Here is a 20,088-nt window from a genome sequence, read left to right as displayed (position 1 = left end):
CTATGAAGCACAAAACAAATGAAAAGTCCCATCCAGATAGCTTCTCTTTTGGAGAACAGCTTTACATTCCTGAGAGTGAATAACTGCTGGAACAAGATTGCCTTGAAATGTTCCAGGACTTGTCAGACATTGTAATCTGGGGACTTCCCCTGTGGTTGTCTCAGTCGTATTTGTAAGGTAGAAAATGCTCCCACAGTCACATGAAAGAAGAGCTGCCACAGATTGCGCAGTTCATACAGATACATATTACACAGGCAAATTAACCCAAAAGTCAGGAAGGATTTGACATTCCTCCAGCCTGTGTAATACACAAATAGGTAACACTGTCAGGAAGAAAAAAGAAAAAACACATTAGTACATAGAAAATAACTTCCACTGACGAAACATATCTGGTCATTAAGAAATTACAAAAATAAAGAATTAAAACTTTTTAAATTAAGTATATAAGAATAGCATCAATTTACAGCAGTCAAAGGGTGGGAAGTACTCGATATCAATAAAAGGTTAGATTTTGCTTCCATTAAGCTCTCTTTGGGAACAATTCTCTCATAGTAATTGATAGAAACTATAATAATGAGCAGCCCATGACAAAGGAAGCGGATGTTCCTGGCAACCTCCAGTCTAAAATACGCTTTCTGCTCCAGCCAGGCAAGGCAGACAGAACAAGAGCCAGCTTTAAGTCCTCTTTGGGAGGAAGGATGGTAAGGGCAAGGAAACAGCAGTGCCGGGTGGGGGGAGTGCTCAGCRCCAGGCAGCCTGCAGGTACAAACCCAGCATCCTGCTAGGTTAATGCCGAGGGGAATTGGTGGAGCTGGAACAGCCTGTCGCTATGTGCTGCGCAACACACAGCAATTCTGCTGTAATTCCACCACGTTTTAAGGGTTGGTTTCTGCACAGAGAAGCTGTATGTTGCAATGCGACGCAAAATGCCACAACTGTCCACAACTCCCTATTCTTTGCCTTCTTCCTCCCGTGAGCTGAACAGCTGTGAAATCTGTTTTTCTCTTGCCTTAGTTTTCTTTTCATCTCTAAATGGATGCAGCTGCCCAGTACTTTTTCATGGGCATTATTTTTATTTCTTCTATTGTTCAAATCACTTCCCTGACTTCCACAAAAAATTATTTGTCCTCTGGATTCTAGTCATTTCCATTTGCCAAAGGAAGCTTTTGCTATGCTTCAAGGTATGTAACACCATCACTTGGGCTCAGTTTATATTCCAAATCTGTTCCCAGTAGGCATATAACCATGGCTTTCCACTGTTTTAATAGCATTCATCATCAGGTTATCTAAGTATCATTCACTTTCTTCTCGGGCATTTGCCATGTTTTATCAACATCAGAGAACCTATATTTATTTTTTTTTTAATTTTTCCATCTTCCTCAAAAAAGAATGCCAAGGCATGGTACACTTACAGTTGGACAGCACAATTTATWGGGTTTCTATTCTGTTGGAAATATAACTCACTTTTTATAAAACATTTACTTCTACTGTGAGCATGGTTCAGATTATCAGAACGATTAGAAATTTTTGAATATCTAAATACCTTCACAGATGTGACAACACTGGTTCAGATTTACTTCCTCCCTCCAAAGCAAAGTAAAACTACAGATAAGTAATCAGTGGGCTTCAGAATCTAGATGGAATTCCTCTGAACCTCCTAGGCCATTTTGAGTAGAGCAAATGCATCCTACTTGTGCAGACAGTTTTACAAATTATATCTAGAACAGTAATTCATTGGTACTAGTATATCAGTAAGAACCCAGATAATTTCCTAGTGTCATCTCCTCCACTGAGAACATCTGAAGAAGTACAGCTCCTTCCAAGAATAAAGCAAATCAGGATCTGCTTCGTTCAAATAATTAAAACTAAAAGGATTTAAAAAAAACAAAAATAGTACAGAAGTCTAAATATGTTAGTGCAATATGCTGTTGAACAATTGTAAATTTTACTGAAGATCTGTTTTAGGTGAATTCTGAAGCTGAATTTCATTAATCTAAGTTAAATATGGTAAAAAATCTGCCACTTAYAAAACAGAGCAGCAGTCAAAAGGCCAATATACTGTGTTTTAACTTGTTACTCTAACACGTKCTGTAATGAAATTCCTGAGGTCTTTGATCTTTTTTTTTAAACAAATGTTAAGAACTGACTAAAGGCTCAGCTCCTGACGCTTCTTTGCACTTTGGGTACAGCTGAGAAATCTATTGCTCTTGCTCATTTTCTTCTTCAGAAGACTAGAAACTTCATGGAGAAACACTGGACACGTCAGCTCTAGATATACTGGAACAGACGCTTCTTGGCTTCTTGGATGTACTATCAATGTTCCTAACCTCATTTATTTTTCCCTGAGAACACTGCAGCACTGCTTTATCAGTGTTGCAATACTCAGTTACAGTTTCGTAAGCAAAGAAGGCCATAAAACAGAATTACTTAGAAGTTTACTTGGAAATGATGCTTTCAGATATGCAACAAATTATTATGAAAAATGGAAAAAACCCCTAAGGCAATTAAACATCATAGTTAATATTTGATTGCTGCTAAGAAGTGCTCTAAAACTGTACATTTCTATATAAAAGTGAACCTAAATGCTGATAACATCAGCTTGAAATGGAAGGTTTTAGAAATTACTTAGTAGATACTCATGGTGATGGACCATTCCCCCCAAATAGCTAGAATAGCTACTGCTCTGTTTATGTAGGGAATACTTATCTCCTAAACCTCCAGACAGCATACTCTCTGTGAAAAAAGTAGAGGGAATATTATTATCTCAGTTTGATACATACAAATGCATGCCTGCAGCCTTGGTTTGCCCATCAATATATCCTAGGTATTACTAGGATTCTTGAAAACATAGTGGAAAATGATTTTCTCTGCGAAGCTCACTTTYACTTTGTTTCTTTGTGAGACTAAAACATCCTATTCTATATAAGCCCAGTTTTTGCTGGCGCACCTGGGTTGAAACTATTTTCTTCGAAGCTCAGAAAAGAAACATACTGCTGTGTAATTACCAACTGAACAAGATAATACAACATTACGGGAGTCTTGTTGGTGCGGTGTGCTGTCATGCAACACAAACTTGGAAATAACCTCCCAAACTCCCATATCAAGCAAAAAGATGGCAGAGCACAWCATGGAACCGATAGCCCTCTCTATTCGGCAAACTGACCAACTACAGCTCGCAGCACCCTGGAGGGTGCACAACAAGAGTCCTAATAGATGTATTTGGAATATTAAGGAAAAGGCTACATTCCCAACTATACAGATTCTTTCTTTTAAATACATCTATTCAAGTCAGCAACTGGGAGAAGGACATAGGTCCTTATGTCTCAATACACAGACAAGAACACTTCATAAAGTAAGAGCTTCTAACTTGGGAGAAGAGGGAATAATGCTTATTTTTCCTCACAAAAAAAGAATACAGGAGCTCCACATCATCTGATACGGAACAGACTTCTGGCACGGAAAATTAACACTAGTTTGAAGAATTATTTAAGACAGAAGCTGGCAAAATGTCAACAAGTGTTGAAGAATATAAGTTATGCTGYGACATTTTGGTAGAGCCTAGTTGCAGCGAACAGAGATTACTGACAACCTGGATAAAAGGCTGATTGACAGAAAGGTTGAGCTAAAAGAAAATCCTGGGACATTTATCTTATTTTACAGTCTGACACTGTACTAACTGTGTGTGCTTGGCAAGAAGTAGATACTGCATATTCCACAGGCACAAGAGATTAAGAGTCAAAAGAATTATAAGAATAACAGCAATTGAATTTGACTGATGTAATAATCATAGCTAACCATAACAGTAACGTCACTGAATGACAATGTCAAAGTGTACCAGAATATTTTGCTACAAACTATACAGGAAATTCAAATTAAGCCACAAAAAAGGAAAATCTACAGATGTAAAATACAATTACCAAATACCAGATTAGAGAAGGAAAACATAGTGGAAAGCAGTTAAAAGCCTTGAAAAGGAAGGAAACGTGATAAAGTATCAAGCAGGGGAAATTTTGGGGTGTAGTAAATTCTAGGTATTACTGTATTTGCTACAGACTTTTCTAAAGGAAAGAAACAGCAAGTCAGCTGTTCAGATAGTCAGATACACTTGAACTATGGAATTATTATTTTAAGCAAATTACGTAACTTCTGTTGCCTGTGACTTTTGCAGATAAATTGAAAACTTCAGAAAGAAGAGTATAACCAGTATCTTGATGAAGCGAAGAATAATGCCAGCAAATAGAGACTTTATGTAGGAATCTGCTCTACCATAGTTTATGTCAAAGAAATAAAACAGAGCAGAAATTATTTTTAAAATGACTCTACTCAAATATTCACAACACTTAAAAAAAATGATAGCTTATCATTTAGATGACAGATGAGTGAATAACGTTTTTAAACTCCAATGAACTCTACAAGCACAAGAACATACCTGGTACAAACAGGCAGCTGTTCCAAGAAAAAATGCAATAACATAACTGAAATCTTCACCTTCGTTCTGTGAAAATAAAAACAAAACGCAATGTTTTACAATCTTTCAACAAAAACGAATGCTAGTTATGTATAGTATGAAACTTACTCATTACTCAAAGCTAAAGCAGTCTCACACAGAGATTTACAATAATGCCTACACTAAGCTAAACCACAGGACGTGCTAGTACTCATTACTCATTTATCTCTCCAGAATAAAACCACTAAGATCTGGAATCTGATCAAAATGCTTTCTCACCACGACAGATAACTAATTCTGAGATTTTCGAAAGTCTTAACGGAAGCCTAGTTGTAACACTGGACATTGATAATCTAAGTCTAAGCMCTGGGAACTACCTTTAGTATCACCTTTACAGAACTGTGCTTTCCTGCAGCTTCGCAAAATGGAAACTAGGTAAAATAGAAAAGACAAACTGGCCACTAGGGTGTGCTAATATTCTATGCAGAAACCACTGCTGACAGGTCTGCATTAATGGCAGTGAGGACAAACAAAAGCAGAAGAATATCAGAGATTATTCCTAAAAAATTACATAGACAGAAAATTAAGTTTTCATAAAGGAAAAAATAGAAAATTTTGCTTAAAATGATAGCTCTTTCCACTCTGTTTTTTGCTAAGCACACCCTCCTTCTAACTTACTCAAAGGAGTTTTTATAGTTTCTATAGAGYGGAGCAGAATAAATTTACATGCTCAGTGATTATTCTATCTGCATTCCAAACAAACATCTGCTACAATCAAAAACTTTTCCCAGAAAACAAAGGATATTCATGCRAACGTTCTTTCTTGAAGGAGAATTTCATTTTGAGAAGAAACTGGGTCATTTGGAACTACAACTTGTTTCTGCTAACATTATCTTCAATGTGAAGCATCTGCATCTACAGCTTTTATCAGTGAAAAATCCATGTGTCTGCACTAACATTTACCCACACARTGCAGTACACTCCTAAAGCATGTGAAAATATTATGTGGCCACCGAAGATTTGCTGAAGTACGGCTACAGCTTATTACAGAGTTCTGCTAATACCTAAGCAGAACACAAATTATAAAGGAAAAAATGAGAAAAAACTGCTGAGAGAAGCATTGCAGTAACTTTTCAGAAAAGGTTTGTTAAATCACATTCTGGATGATTTCTGCCTTCCTTTTGTAAAGTTTTCCATAATAAAGGAAATTAAGAGACATTTTAATGTACTTTTGGTGTCATTTGTCAGAAATTAAAAAATACTATCTTCCATCTCTACTGCAGTCTATTACCTCCAGACGCAACAGCATAACWGAATAAAGTGAACTGGCTGCCCTATCATCAGTTAAATAGGTTAATCCAACATTGGCACACCTTTCTGCTGCTGCAATTAAAAAAAAAAAACTCTAGAAATACTGCAATTAAACTGGTAAAACTCTGTCCGTTATTTCTGTACAGCACTGTACTTCAAAATCACTCATTTCTATAAATTGAAAGGCATAATGACAARGAACTCAGGAAATATTGTACAAGAAATACGGTGAATAAGCAGTTCGCCTATTCCCTAAAAAAGCTATGTAAATATGTGTAATACATAAAAACATAAATAGCAATAAAAGTAAAGATGTATGGTTACTATTTCATTCTTGCTTTTGCTTTATTAACCCTGCTCAGCTATGAATTAGTCTGCAGGAATTGCTCAGACCTCAAACATTACTGTTTTATTAATTCTGTACATATACCAGTAACTATTCAAGAAATAATTGGGATACAGATCATCATCTTTCCCTTACTGCCCTAAAAAGTCCATTACTTATCAAAAGTTGTGGTGCAGTTACTGCAGTTATAAAGTCTGCACATTTTTTGAACAAAAATAGTCTCAACTAGTCACACAGGAGAACTCCTCTTTTCTTTCTGAAACCTTCCATGGGATTTTAGTTACCATCTCTATTACAACAGTAGGGCACTATTTAATGTTAAGTGAATCCATTTTTGTAGAAATATACAGCAGCTTTCTGTGTGTGCTTAAAACTCACACCAACATATTCACCTGAGCTGCCAGAAATCATTAATCATCATTTTGTTAATTATTGCAATGAGAATGTAACTAACAGAAGAAATGGAGCAGAAAGAAAAAGTTATTTGCTGAAAAGCTGCGGAGCAGAAGCATCTTTTACAAGAAACTGCTGGACAGTTTCACTTACATATAATTCATATTGATCCTTTAAACATAAAAAGAGAAATGATCACCCTATTTAAGAAGGTTTATTAAAAACAGAAACAAATCAAAGAAAGTTCTTCCAAAAATGATTTTAGAAAAGCTATTTAAAGGCCCTATTCTGTAGATATTTCCATAAAATTGATCAGATTCTCAAAGTAGCTTATTATTTCTCCCACATGTCTTTATATAACAGCTATGAAAAACAGTATTTAACATTTCACATCATGACATAAATTTAGGAAATAGGATACTATGACCATCTAATTGCTGCTACCAACCTACCTACAGAGTCAGTCACCCACCTTCCGCTGCTTTTGAAACTCACAGCCTCAGTGAAGGATGCACAGTCCACAAACAATTAAGATTACATAAATAAAGGCAGGATCTCACAAACAATATTTGTGAAAAAAATTGGAAAGATTTAGTTTATATTATAAGAATTTTCTACGGTGATATTATGATTGACATGATGCATAATTCTTAAATTCATAAACATGGTACAATACCTGTAGAAGACTTTCAATGGCATGAAAGCCACGAATCAAATTCAAAGCCCCACATAACAGACTAAGTACAAACGAGACAATCCCTGGCAGAGTTACAGGTTCCAGACGCTGATGAGGAGCTGTAAAGCACAAGGTCAAAGAAAGACATGAGAGGTCAAAGCAGGGTCTTTAAAAAGATTTCAAAAAACAGTAACGTCATTTTTCAGTATCTTCTTCTGGCTCAAAAAGAGATCACTGAACATCTTTTTTTTTTTTTTTTTTTTTTTTAAGAAGAGGAAACATTTAAATTTAGCAACACAAGGTTTAACAAAACATACACTTTCCTTCAATTAAAATATAGAACTGTCTCATTCTATTCAGTCTTTAACTTGGCATAATCAGTTTATTCAGCACAGTACTGAAGGCTGCTCAAACATGCCAGAAAATCAACAGCAAAAAAATGCACTTGCAAGTAAAATTTTACCACAATTAGTAGTCAGATAATAAGTCATGTACTTAAGAGCCAATCTCCACTTTTCTTCAACACTGATGCATTGGCAGAGCTATCTAGAACAAATCAGCTGGTTTGCTGAACAGAACACTATGAGGCAAAGCCTRTTACACGTCACTACTGCAAAACATCGAGCCACCGAGCGCTACCAAAGGCACAAATAAAAGGCAGCTCTGAAGCTGCAACTAGTATCTATACAACAACCTTATAAACACCTTTCCAATAAAGCTCCTTACATAACATATTAAAATTAAAAACCCCTTTCTTTCATGCACACCCACTCTTCTAGGCTTTTCTAGGGTCACAAGTACGTAACAATTGTGTATGTTCCACTCTGCTGACCCTTTCCACAATTAGTAACGGAAAGCAAATATGAAAAAACAATTCAAAATTCATAACAGTCTAGGCAACACTGGGGAAACAATAGGACTAGTGAACCATATTTCAATCATTCTGTTCAAATCAACGAAGTGTAATGATGTGAACAATGAGGTTAATGAACTGTAACATTAATATCCAGAGGGGTGTCAATCTTGGTTGTTTGCACTGAACAGATCCAGSAGAAAGGCTTTTCCAAGTCATAAAAATGACAATAGCTACTTCTCGTCGATAAGCACACAAGGGGTTTGATTATCAACATATGACAGATTCAAAACAGAACACAAAATGAGTTCAACTAACTAATTTGTGCTGAATTTAATAATACAATCCATAATTTTTTTAAATAAAAGCATAATCTATGTTTAACTTTCAGAGCTTATTGTTGTAAAACTAAAGGAATACTACTAACAACTACTTAGTTAAGGTATGATAAAAATTTGCAGCCCGAACGAATCTTTTTCAGTGACTTGTAACTTTTCCCACCAACCTCATCCAAAGTGGCTGAAGGTTTATGTGACTGTTTCTCTCCAAAAGTGACTTCACTTCATTTACTGATAGATAATAATCCACTAGCGAGTTTGGACAATCGAGCGACAGCTCTCCAGGCAGTCTCATTTTTCCCTTCATAAAGGGGTAAACTTAAAACATCATGTGTTCAAACAGTACCTAAAACACCTCTGATCGCCATGGGGAGCAAAGCAACACAGTTTTGTTAGTTAGGACCAAGAGAGCCTATGAACTCAAAACTCCCTAATACAAGCCAAGAAACAAAGAAATCATAAATTCTGAATTAAATGTTGGATTTTAAGTAGCAATTTAGGAAATGTACATGATGTGAGAAACCTCACTACTTGTAATGACAGTCAGGCACACTACTAAACGAGAAGTAATTTTGATTTGAAAACTGACCCTTACTTGAAAAAAAAGTTCAGAAAATAGCAAATTCATCCTAACCAAATAAACACCAAAAAAATCGCACTTCAGCATGCTGTCACCATATTTCTAATGTCTGTCAACACCTATATTCATCTTTAAAGCAAAATCCTATCCTATAATCTACACACCGAATTCTTCACACATTAAATATTAGCCCTATTACTACACAGAACAACTTTCTCTAAAGAAAAAGGACTGCCATTCTCAATCACTTCAACAAGATAAGAGACATAGACACAAGGTATTATTAAACACCGGATATATATATCCAATAGCTTTATCTGTACAAATAACAGACTGCTTTATCAGCATAGTGAAAACTAATGAATCAATTTCTGCTATATATTGTAACAAAACAAAATTTGTGCCTAACCTCCTATTTCTGCACCCTAATTTAATTTAACATATTTAATTCACTTGTAGCAAGCCATATTTTTAACAGGACAGGCCTATTTTTCTTTATAAGTGCCTCAGGAAGCTAAGCACCTTGAACAGACAACACAAAACAGACGTCAAAGCTAAAATACACACGCTATGTCATARGAGCACTTCCCTTAAGAACATCACAGTCAAAAGGCTTTTTTAGAAACGAAAACATATCAAAAGAAAAATTAAGTCTACTGCCCTGCATCATTTAAGGATACAAGTAACTAAAGTCTGAAACTTACCAGCCGAGATCTTACCAGTACCCTTATAATCTGCAGCAGACAAATGTGCAAACCCATTAGCTGAACCAAGTTCTGACACTGAAATTTGGTAGGGTGGTCTCAGTTTGATTTCTGTCTGCATGTCAGCAAGATTCATCTTTGTTGACAAAGAACGTGTGTTATTGTATCTCTGTTTGGTCCTCTGAATGAAATTATCTGTGTAAATTTTAAAATGAAAAGGTTATATACTTTTCTTAATTAAATAATCCAAAACCATGCAAGTTCATAGACGATATACTTCAAAAATACAAAAATTTAAATAAATTTTTTGAACTGCTTGCATTTATCTTGGAACATTTTAATACTATTTCTACTTCATGACTACTATATTATGGGTTATTTAATTCTGTAGTAAAAATACAAAGCTCTAGAATTCTAATTACTTAATAACTGTGAATAAACTAATGGCTTTTCACTGCATGAGACTGAAAGCATTACTAATATAACAGATTTATTGCATTTATTCTGGCTTTTCTTTCTTAGTAGATTTCCATATGAAAAAATTAACTTCTGCATTCAAGTATAAACTCACTTGAGTATGAAATGTGCCTGCAAAATATTCAGGCCGAGAAACTTAATACCATATTATACAGATATAAACACTGTAATAGACCTATACTCTAACTAAACAACTGGTAAAGTGCAGAGAGCATAGGAAAAAAAAGCGGTTCATAGAAAAATTTACAATGAAGACAACAATGTTATATAAAGTCATTAAAAATGGACTGAATTAATTACAGACAGGAATTAAACAAACTGGGTATATAGCCCATATTTCTAAAACAACAATTATTTTTGTTCTAATACAGTTTTATAACAATATATTAAAACAATACCTTCTGCAGTTATTTTAAGTGACAGATTATTAATAGACTCCATTACAGTTATGTGGTACCTGTGAGATTATTTCTCTCTGGAACTTGCATCACAGAAGATCAAATGCATCCCTATGCCATAACACACAAAAAAACTTCTCTATCTTKCATATTCTGAACAAAACCCAGCACACTTAAGAGCAAATATGCAATTCTGATCTTTTACTTTGAAAATTTATGAAGCTCAATGCCTTTATAGGTTAAGTAATTCAAGAGGTATGAAGTCAAACATATCATAAAGTATTATTATCTAGGAGATGCTACACTCCAAATTTGGTCACACAGTACCTAAACTAAAATATACTTAAATGAACAGAAAGACTATAAACAACCTTTGAGTCAAACTCGAGCAGTCTAACTTAACTCCCATGGAAGTATTTTTTCCTATTGTCTCTGATAGGAGTTAAATCAGATTCTAAATCCACCTGAAACACAGCTATAAATTCTCCTGAATATTTTGTCTTGTGTGTATTAGGTTGCACATCTACCTAAATCCTGATTCGACTCAGGGAAAAAATGGGAATGGTGTCTGCAATAAAAAAAAAAAGAGAGAGAGAGAGAGAGAGAGAGAAGAGTCTGATCCTTACCAAACTCTATAAAGCAGTATGGTCTGATAGCAGTATTTGTCTTCATCATATTGTAGGTAGTAATGAACTCTTTCTGAAGCTCATCCAGGAAGCAGAAAGCCAGGACACTGGGATAATTTTCAGTGCACAACATAATATAGCTCACTCCCAGAGAACTGATAAAGCTATAATTGAAACAACAAATTCAAAACTTCAAAATGAAATCCAGGTAATTCACAGCTTCACAAGCTGAATTTCATATTCTACAAACAGAGTTGCAAAAACTGCTCTGGGGTAACAAAGGCAGTACTGTTTACTGAAAACTCAGACACTGCTCTAGAAGAAAGCAGATAATGCCTTGCTTTAACACAGCACTATACCATCTAACCAGAAACTATGTTACACACACATTACACACACACACACACCCAAACACGTTACAACTGAGTAACGTGTGAACAGATCAGATAGCAAGATAAAGCCCTTGGGATACAGAAGTTGGGGCCTGTCCCATCAGAGCATTTCGGTAATCTCAGGTGTAGAACACTACATCTGGTACATCCCAAAAAGGCAAAAAATTATCTTCAGAATGCTTGGGGGAAAATGGAGCATAGCTGGTTGTCTTTAAATATGTGAGAGAATGAAACTGTTTCATAGAGTGACAGATCCATCATTCTCTAGAGACAGATATAAGATGACCAGAGACAGCAGATATAGAAAGAAGGGAGGGTTTTTAATGTATATACCTAGTGCGTTTGGGCAAATCACTAAAATGTAGTTCACTTTTTCATGACACTCAAATTTCCTCAAAATCTTGATATGCAACATACTGTGGAAAATAATCAAATCTCTAAGGAATAAGAAGTTCTTAAGTCTTCTGTTCCATTCTTAAATGTTTCTTTTAAACTGATCAGTTTTAAAGTAGCTGTTATCTAAAAAATTAACCACTGACTTTATTCAACAACAGTTCCACGTTTTATGGACAATTAAAGCAGTGATTCAACATTAACACGTTAGAGAAAATATTTACTTTTTGTTCTTCATTTGCACAAATCAAAATTGTGTTTGCTCTTTGTAACTAAAATGTAAAACACTGCAGAACTGCAATTCACAACAGCATAGCTATCAGATACTAAGTATATGCTTTGCTGTGTTCCTACTGTTGTTTAAAGAGTGGTCACATATGATATGTTGATTAAGGAAGAAACTGAGAAAAATAACCGGGAACTTATTTTTTTTTAAATAAACCAAGTGCCTAATCTTATAAATCGCAGCTTATRTATTAAAGTATCTTATTAAATAATTACAAAAAGGGAATAATAAGTTAAAATTTTACAACCAGATAAAACATCCTGCTGCTGTGTTTTATAGCAAGTGCTCAATGACTGGCAGGCAAGAACACAGAAAAATGTCTATAATGCAAACTTGACCTTTTAATTTCTGCGATGAAAATGAAATTAAAGCCTACTAAAGCAATGAAAAAGAATGTACAAGATTTTTGTATTGATTTGTCAATGCACTTTGGAAGCACTTTTCCAAAAATGCTTTTGCAGGTATGTTAACCCCACTGAAATGATGAATCAAAGACGTATCAATTGGAAAAATGCAGTCCATTCTGGGCCCAATCCGGAGAGACACTGGAAACTCACTGCTACCAACAGGATAGGGATAAGTTTGAGCACTTTCTTAGGCATGTGGTACTCATTTAAAATGACCTCTCTAAATTAGGATTTCAGCTCAGCTAAAGTGCAACTGAAATACCAGCAACACACAGCTGCATCTAATCTAATTACCAATACTAAGGAAAAAAGGTCACATATAGAGCAAAATTCTGAGTGAATACTAGATTCAAATAACTATTTCACGATAATCAAAGTTTCGAAAGAAAGAAAGAAAGAAAGAAAGAAAGAAAGAAAAAGGGCATCTTTTGAATTATTATTTATAAAGTGTTGGGCACGTAGGTTTGTGACTRTCAAACTGACTGGCTTCAAAATTTGAGGAATTGTTATAAGAAAAAAAAAATGTAAAAAGAAAACAAATAGCACTGCTGTGAAAGAGCTGGATAGAGTATCAGGATAAACAGATTCCTTCAAGGCTTTACTTCACAATTCCTCCAGACTCTGGAAAAATTCTTCTCACCTTCCCCACTCCCTCATTCGCCACATGCATTAACATTTATCTCCTGCCTGATGAAGATACTATACACCCAACTCATGTCCACAAGGGCCTTCAAACCCTCAACAACGCATCCAATAATAATAATAATAAAACATTCACACAAATGGAATAAGGGTTCTGGAATAATTCATAAAATATTTAAGGTTTTCAATATTTGGATAACATTTTAAGAAGTTAAGGACAGGTGAGGGAAGAGAACTTCAGTAGTTGAAATGTCTACTTCCAGCACTGGAAACAGCAAGTGTAACAGTATTTTGTTAATGTATGAGATCCATGAGAGGAACTTAACAGTTCAATTTATTGTCCAGAYGAAGAAATAGATGAAAAGCAAAAAAACAGTTTCTAACAGTCAATAATTCTTAACAACTGTAGAGATTTATTTTGTCTAAGACTAGAGAATCATGATGTGTTTTTACCAAATACTATGTATATTTGGAGTGTAGGATCTGCAAGTTAGGATAAGGTCTCCATTGACACAAGCAACACACAAACAGTTAAGACATAGTAAGAAAGAATTACTATTGGGTGCCTCTACTGACATCACTGTGTCGAACAACTGTTGGGTTATGCTCATTTCTTAGGTCATGATGTTTTCTTTGAAGCCAACAGAGATTCTAAATGTACAATAAATGCATATTAGGATCTAACGCCACAACAAAATATCACGGTTTTGAGAAATACTGGACTATCAATATATTTATTTGTTCTATTTGTGAAAGTTAGAAAGGGAAAACAAAAGGGAAAACAACCTTGAATTAACAGAAATCTTTCCAGTAGGTCAACAACTTAGATATTTTATAAAAATATTGGCAAATTAAATGGTAATTTCCATTGAAGTGTGGTAGATTTCAACTATTTCTAGAATTTCTGAATTTTAAATTTTTGATACACAAAAAGCTCCTTAATTTGATCAATCACTACTGATGTTCAACCATTAACTTTTCAAGTTACTGAGAAGCTCAACCCAGGAATGTTATAAATATATAAATAAGATGTCTTACTTTATATTATACTGCCCAGTTTTCAGAGTACATCTATCAGGAAGCTGAGAAAGTTTCTTTGAGAGCATTTTAAAATATTTCCTACATTCTTGCACTCCTGTGCTTTGATCATAATCAGTAGATGCAGACAGTGGGAGTCCATCCCTCACACGGACCACAGACGCAGATAAAATCATAGACATTGCCAACAGAGTTAACAACAACCTAAAACAAAACACAAAATAGTCTGAGAAATATAGAAGAATCAAAATTAGGGTAAAAATAAAAAGAAAGGAGATAACAGCGATTAATCAAAGTTCCCAAACTGTATATGGGGCTCAATCTTAATATGATGCACAGGGATGAATTTTCAACTGTAACTCAGACTAGAATGCTAACTGAATAGGACCTAATAGCCTATGCAAACCACAAAGAGGCAGCGAATCTCACATTCTGTTTTCAAGTATTTTTATCTGAATTACCCTAATTCCTCACCAAGAGGCACCAGGAGGACTGAAAGTTTACTACTTAGCCTGAGTACTACCTCAGGATTTACACTCTTGAAGATGAAAGCCTTTCTTTTGTAGCAAGACAAGAATTATAGTCTAAATAAACAAGAACAATAGCTGAAGAGGTAAAACACGTATGACAAAAATATGTCAGATAAAGAATTCATCTTTGTCTTGATCAAGCAAAGTTAACACACTTTCACATTACTAACTGCACACTTAAGTACCTTGATAAATGGAGACTTATAAAACCCAAATACAATCCAACAAGAAACCAAGAAATCGCAGCAGCAAGAAATAGAATCCAGTTCTCCCAAATCACAACACAAATTCTTAAACATGAAATGTCTTCTTTCTTATCCAAGTATCTGGGTTTTTTTAATCTGCAAAATGTGTCTTCCCAAAATACGTTCCCAAAAAGCCACTTTTTTTCTGAACTCCTCTCTGCTCTATTTCCTCCCACAAAAAGTTTTTACACCAGGATATTCACATTTCTCAAGTATAGTTATTCCTCAGAGAGCAAGCTGTGTAATAGTATCTGTTGCAATGTTCAGGTTAAGAAAGAAATTCTTCTTCGGGAGTAGCCAAACATCAACCTGCTGTCAGATGCATCATGTTAACCTAACAAGTTCTAAATTAACATCCTTCTAATTTTACTTTAACAGCATATCAGACTCTCACTGAATTGTAACAGCAGCAGAAGCCACTGCAGCCACCAAGTCCCTCTGAACCGTTACCAGGTAGGCTTGTTAATTCAGCATCTCATCACAAATTCCATATTGTGCAAAATGCTTTGATCGGAGTTGGATACAAAAGCAGAAAGCAAAACAACTTCAGGATTTCCTCTAGGTTAGTTTGCTAGAGTTAAGCATTCTTGAAATTTAACCTACAGTTCTGGCAACTTTAATGTAGCTATACTTAAGATTTATTCAGGTGTTCCCAGAAGGGCAATTCACATGAAATACACACTATACACAGGGCACCTGTTTCCTTAACTATGCTACTAACCACAAAACTATGGTGGTGGCTCACAAGCATAACATAGCTGCAGAGGATGTAAGGCTTCTCAGACAACAGCTGCTCCTACCACTTAGGACACAACCCTGAAGGGACTTCTGAGAGCTACATCAATATAAACGAAAGAAAAATCACATGATAGAAAAGTTTGTAATTCCCCTCATTAACTTACTTGCACAAAATGGAATTTCATGGATCCACATTTYCTCTGGTGAAATAAGTAACTTCATTAGCACCTACTGGGAAGAAAGGACCCTCAACTCCATGTCCTGTCTTAGGAAAAGGCAGCAGGTAAGATAGCAAGGCCGGAGACACTCAGACTCTTGAAGCTAATTCTCAGAAGAAATACTGTTCTGTTTACTTTTAACATGATTTTGATTGTTGAAGTTCATGTTGAGTTTTCTGATGAGAAAAGAATGAATACATTAATAAATGTATTCTGTGGGTAACGATATTATTCAACTCTTTTTGTGAGGCCATGATTACCAGAAATAGTTTACTAAATCTCCAAAATGAAAATGCAGCTTTACCTGGCCCTCTAAATAATCAGGCTCTACAGAAAGCACCAGCTGGCACACTTCATACAGACATATACATACAGAGACTGAACAACTAAGGATATGACAGTGTTTTTAGAACCATCTTTAACCATTTATTCAAAACTGCACTAATCAATTCACTGTATGATTACAAATCAAATAATTTTTTTGCTTACTGGTGGTAAATTTACAGAAAACAGATGATTCTTCATAAACCAGGCCATTAGTCAGTGGAACTCTTTTCACAGGATGATGTAGATGCTGAAAGTTTGTGTGGATTCAAGAGGCAACTGGTTAAGCTCACAGAACAGCTAGAATGGCTATTATATCTAAATCACTACTTCTTGCTYGGGAAGATTCTGACCCACGAACAATGACAGTACACTACGGAAATATCACTCAGTGATGGTGCTGATCTTATGCTTCTCTGCACGCATCTGCTTCTGACTTGTCTTTATTGATTTTCCCTTACACCAAAACCACACAGGCCTCTCTGAAAATCCAGACAGGGAGAGCTCAGGGGAAAGAGAAACATGAAGAAACCAGATCATGGACAGGAAAGAGTGACCCAGCATGGTCACTCTCGTGTTATTCCTTCCTCCACGAATCTGCCAGAAAATCAAACACATTGTGCTGCTTTTATGAAAAGGAATTATTCCACATAGCTTCAGTTTTGCTTCCTCCCATTAGAGGGAAAACTGGGATGATGCAAACCAGAGTCTGTTACTGGTTTTGGAGGGGTTTTTTGGAAGACAGATCCAGTTATCATCTAACTTGTTTGTTATGGATGACACTTACTCCTGAGGTAGCATCAAGAAAGTCCTAGAAAGTGGTCTATATTACAGTCTTCCTTTGTAAGAAACTGGCCTTTCAGTTTGAGGTAAGACAATGTGTTTTATACTTATCTGTCTTTTCATAACTCTTTAAAAGAAAATGTCCAAAAGTGGTTTGTGAAAATGGTTTGCTCAGGATACTCTAGTCTTTTAAAAACAGTCTAGCTTCACAAAAACTGAAAGAGATTGCAAACAGATCTAGTATAATGGCAAGCCAACCCTCCTGCACCCACCAGCTTTCAGCCTCTTCTTAATAAAGCCATTTCTTGCCAAGATGCCTTTCTCTCGTAATAACTATCCATAAAATACAAAATTGGGTTGTGGTGGCAAGCCAGGCGGCTCCTTGTAGAAGCAGAATGAAGATACGGTTTCTGTGTTTACCTCAAGCATCCATGATAGCCTTAGACAATTTATTTTCTTCTCTTCTGCAGGTTGTGACAGTTGTATTATGCAGGTGGCAATCTTAGCCTCTCCACTCTATAACATAATTTAGAAATCCATTTCACAAACTAAAACACTACAAAAACTATGCTATGTAAATAGTCACTTTGACATTATCTGGTAAAATTGAACAAGGAAATAATCCTAAATCACTAGCCCATATAATCCTTCTCATAAAGAAGGAGGGGGGAAGAGACTGTGAAAACGTAGCACCAAGATTCTGGAAAACTATGGGAACAGGACAAGCTGCATCCCCAAGTTAGGGAAGTTGAGACCTGCCGTCCACCTGCCACCTCCTTTTGCAGCGGCCGCAGCCAGAGCAGGAAGGCGCTGGGGAGGGGGGCGACTGCAAGGGGCGGCCTGGCTGCAGACCCCAGCGCTTCACACCGGAGCCCCGAGGCCCGCGCAGCACCCAGGGGCCGGCGACAGCTCCCGTCCGCAGGTCCCGGCTGCAAACCGCGCCCGCGGGGGAGGCCCCGCCGCGGCCTCCTGCCCCCTGCAGCAGCGCCCTTGGCCCGGCCACAACGCCCCAGCGAGGCGGGCGGGGGAGGCGGGATCGGAGCCCACCGGCCCGTGGCAGCACCGGCGCCCCGGGAGGGGCGGCGAGGCAAGGAGGCCGGCGGCCGCCCCCTCCCCGTGCGGCAGCGGAGCCCCGTCCCCTTCCCGCCCGCCCCCGCCTCGCGGACCGGGCCCAGCCGGGCCGGGCCGGGCCGGGCCGGGCCGCGTCGCTAGGCAACGGCGCGCGGCACCGCCGGGGAGCGTTGGGGGAGGGGAGGGGAGGGGGCAGCTACCTGGCTCAGCGCAGCGGCGGCACCGGCGCGCGCGGCCCCCGCGGCCGCCTCCCGCCAGGCATTGTGGGTACCGTCCACGTCCGCCCGCGGCGAGGCGCGGGCCGTCACGTGACGCCGACGCGGCCCCGCCATTGCTCCGCGGTGCGGGACGGGACGGGGCGTCGCCATGGCGACGCGCTGAGGCCGCGCTGCGCTTGGCCTGGCCGTTGCATGGCGGCGGCGAGCGCTGTGCTGCCTCAGGCCGCGTCTTGTTACCCCGGTTTTCTGAGGAAGTGAGGCTTCCTGATGGCGCTCTCTGGGTTCTCTTGTGTAATAACTTCTGGCTGTTTGGCCAGTTTCAGATGTGTTCCGAGTGTGACACTTGCTTAACACTATACAAATAAAAAAAACCGTGTTTTTATGTGTTTTCTGATGAGGCAGCACACACAAATGCAGATCAGGAGGAAGTCCAGTGACATAGCTGTCACCAGAAGAAATGCACTGAGGTGACACACAGGCTACCACATGGTAATTTCAGTCATTCCCAGAGAAATCAACTGSGCATGCTTTGAAAATAAGTGACAATACAAAAAGAAATTTCATCGTTCTCATTTGTAATCCCAAAGTGAAATGCCTATTTTAAAACTACTTTCTTTACTGCTACAAGAACAAWTTTTTTCCCTGTATTGCTCTTCAACTTGACTTTTTTCTTACTATATCATACAGTTTTAATCAACCATTTTCATTTAAGATTTTGGTTGATTTCCTTCCAAACGCCTTTTAATTTCTCCTTCCATCTTCATTATTACTTAACTATACAAATGTTTTCAGYATTGCAAAGAATCGTTGAGTACAGATAATATAAATCCTCCTCTATGCTCTCTGGGTCTACTGAACTATTTCCAGGAGCAAGGTACTAGGGAAGATAAGACCAAAGCACATTAATACCCTCCAAATTCAAGCCTGCCTTCCCTAGCAGCATAAACTGTTTCAGCTGGGCAACTTTGGCAACTCCAGACACCAGCAGCTCCTGTGAGAGTCGTTGATCACTCCCTAGTCCTGAGAGAGCAGGTGCCAATGCCAGTGGTTCAGGTGTSGCAAAATGATCTCTTGGATCTGTGAGCAACCAGGTGTAAGTTGTTACTGCTGGAGATAATTAAGCTCTTCAGCCTTCAAGCTTTCCACCATGCTCCAGGCAAAGCTCAGTGAAGCTGAAGAATTGAGCTCTCTGTGTCAAGCTTTATTGTGAGAAAGTTTACAAGGTTAAATACAGCTACAGAGCTGATGAACAGAGATGGAGGGAGGCAGTAAGAGCTGCTGGCAAAAGAGAAAAATTGTTTTCAGAGGYGACTCAAATGAGATGGAGAATTGATGAGGCAGAGCAATAGGAGAACACCACGGCAGATGGCAGGAGCACCAGCCTGGACACTGTCAGGATCAGGGAGAGTGTATGGAAGAGGAAGGCAGGAGCAGATAAGCAGAGGGACCGCTGCAGGGGAGGAATGAGGCAGGATCACCTGCAGACATTTGATGAGATAGTTTTGCTTTAAGCATTAAAAGCAGGGGGAAAAAAAGAAAGAAAAGAAAAGAAAAAAAGAAAACACCAACAGTGATAGCCTGGAGACCACCAGGGAGAGAACGTATTCTCAATGTGTTCTCACCTGCCACAGTGAAAGCCAGTCACTGAGGTCCT

At 37.7% G+C, this 20,088-nt stretch overlaps 1 protein-coding gene across 2 annotated transcripts; it reads right to left on the bottom strand.

Moving 5' to 3' along the window:
* Positions 1–6: 6 nt before the first annotated feature.
* On the bottom strand, positions 7–18,496 carry SEC22A (SEC22 homolog A, vesicle trafficking protein). Of its 2 annotated transcripts, XM_085311017.1 has the most exons (9): positions 18,417–18,496; positions 17,566–17,661; positions 15,985–16,214; positions 14,308–14,511; positions 11,150–11,313; positions 9,649–9,843; positions 7,174–7,292; positions 4,430–4,495; positions 7–323 (listed from the first exon to the last, which is right to left on the bottom strand). In XM_085311017.1, exons 4-9 carry the CDS (start codon positions 14,487–14,489, stop codon positions 123–125), a joined length of 927 nt encoding a protein of 308 aa, XP_085167143.1. In that variant the 5' UTR covers positions 14,490–14,511; positions 15,985–16,214; positions 17,566–17,661; positions 18,417–18,496; the 3' UTR covers positions 7–122. The 2 variants fall into 2 exon arrangements, with proteins under 2 accessions (XP_085167143.1, XP_085167144.1); XM_085311018.1 differs by lacking the exon at positions 17,566–17,661.
* Positions 18,497–20,088: the final 1,592 nt, after the last annotated feature.

Source organism: Rhea americana, unplaced genomic scaffold (assembly GCF_003343005.1).
Source record: "Rhea americana isolate MKP2758 unplaced genomic scaffold, rheAme1 scaffold_33, whole genome shotgun sequence".
Classification (NCBI taxonomy): domain Eukaryota; kingdom Metazoa; phylum Chordata; class Aves; order Rheiformes; family Rheidae; genus Rhea; species Rhea americana.
This window is presented reverse-complemented; position numbering and strand designations above follow the sequence as displayed.

Bases quoted from the DNA above. Each gene is read 5' to 3' on its own strand.
- SEC22A (XM_085311017.1), bottom strand. From the start codon at position 14,489: ATGTCTATGATTTTATCTGCGTCTGTGGTCCGTGTGAGGGATGGACTC. The intron at 7,293-9,648 runs GTAAGTTTCAGA...TGTGCTTTACAG, and splicing joins TACTGGTAAGATCTCGGCTG to CTCCTCATCAGCGTCTGGAA. The intron at 4,496-7,173 runs GTATTGTACCAT...TTATTTTCACAG, and splicing joins CCATTGAAAGTCTTCTACAG to AACGAAGGTGAAGATTTCAG.